The following is a 990-nucleotide window of genomic DNA, read 5'->3' on the forward strand; positions in this document are numbered from 1 at the left end:
GGGAGCTGCACAGTGGTGTGCCTCTGGAGCTGTGTTCCTACGAGGAACCAACCGATTCATGATGAGGCGTCCTTTTGCCTTCCCATTCAGCTTGAAAGACGATGACAGTGGGGACCATGATCAGAATGAAGAAAACAGCACACAGAAAGATGGTGAGAAGGAAAAAACGGAACGAGACAAGACTCAGGGCAGTGGCAAGAGGAAGGTGAGCACGTGTGGCCAGGGCTCAGTGCCCTTGGCTCTGAGACCTGCTGATCTGACCCCTGCACTCAGGCTAAGGGGGTGCCGCCCTGCTTGGCATTCCTGGCTGTGTTCTAAAGAGCGACACACAGGCTCACAAGTCCATTTGGGGAGGGAGGGCGTTTCCCTGCCACCGGGCCTGGAGCTGCAGCCTTGCTGCCAGCACCCTCCTCACCTGAGGCCGGGTGCCACAGTCGCAGACCATGCAGGCCCCTTCCCAGGTCTGCAGAGCTATCTGGATTTTTGCCCATCGTTATCTAAGCTGAAAGTGACGTGGAAAAGAGAATATTTTGAGAAGAAGAGACAGATGGGTACCCCCCCCTCTTTCTTTTTCCCTCGAAGCCACTTTTGTTCAGCGATTCTCTAATACTGTGTCCCCCAAGGGCAAGCATTGGGCCAGGTGCTGCGAGGTCCCAGGCGTGAGGGAGACTCACCGGGTGGGGCTGCCTCATGTGGAGTGCTCAGGGCCAGCCCGGCGCTGTGCTGAGCATTCCCGGGTGTCCCTCATTGCATCCTCCCCGCAGATTGAAAACTGAACACGAAGCGCCCGAGCGAGGGTGTGTCCTTTTTCATGGTGACACGTTCTCGGCGCACATGTCTAACCGCCTGGGACTCACACACCTTGCTGGCTCCACAGGCTGTGGTTCCTGGCCCCGCAGAGCACCCCCTGCAATACAACTACACTTTCTGGTACTCCAGGAGGACCCCCGGCCGGCCCACCAGCTCACAGAGCTACGAGCAGAACATTAA

General features: G+C 57.5%; 1 protein-coding gene across 1 annotated transcript in view; it reads left to right on the plus strand.

The window, feature by feature from the left end:
• Positions 1-990, plus strand: part of EIF4E2 (eukaryotic translation initiation factor 4E family member 2) — a 27,493-nt gene that overhangs the window by 9,757 nt on the left and 16,746 nt on the right. The window contains exons 3-4 of the mRNA XM_045294322.1: positions 91-205; positions 878-985. Coding sequence (XP_045150257.1) covers positions 91-205; positions 878-985 — 223 coding nt within the window. The remainder of the gene's footprint in view (positions 1-90; positions 206-877; positions 986-990) is intronic.

The sequence above is a fragment of the Echinops telfairi genome, unplaced genomic scaffold (genome assembly GCF_000313985.2).
Source record: "Echinops telfairi isolate 266 unplaced genomic scaffold, ASM31398v2 ScPeMD7_3;HRSCAF=10, whole genome shotgun sequence".
Lineage (NCBI taxonomy): Eukaryota > Metazoa > Chordata > Mammalia > Afrosoricida > Tenrecidae > Echinops > Echinops telfairi.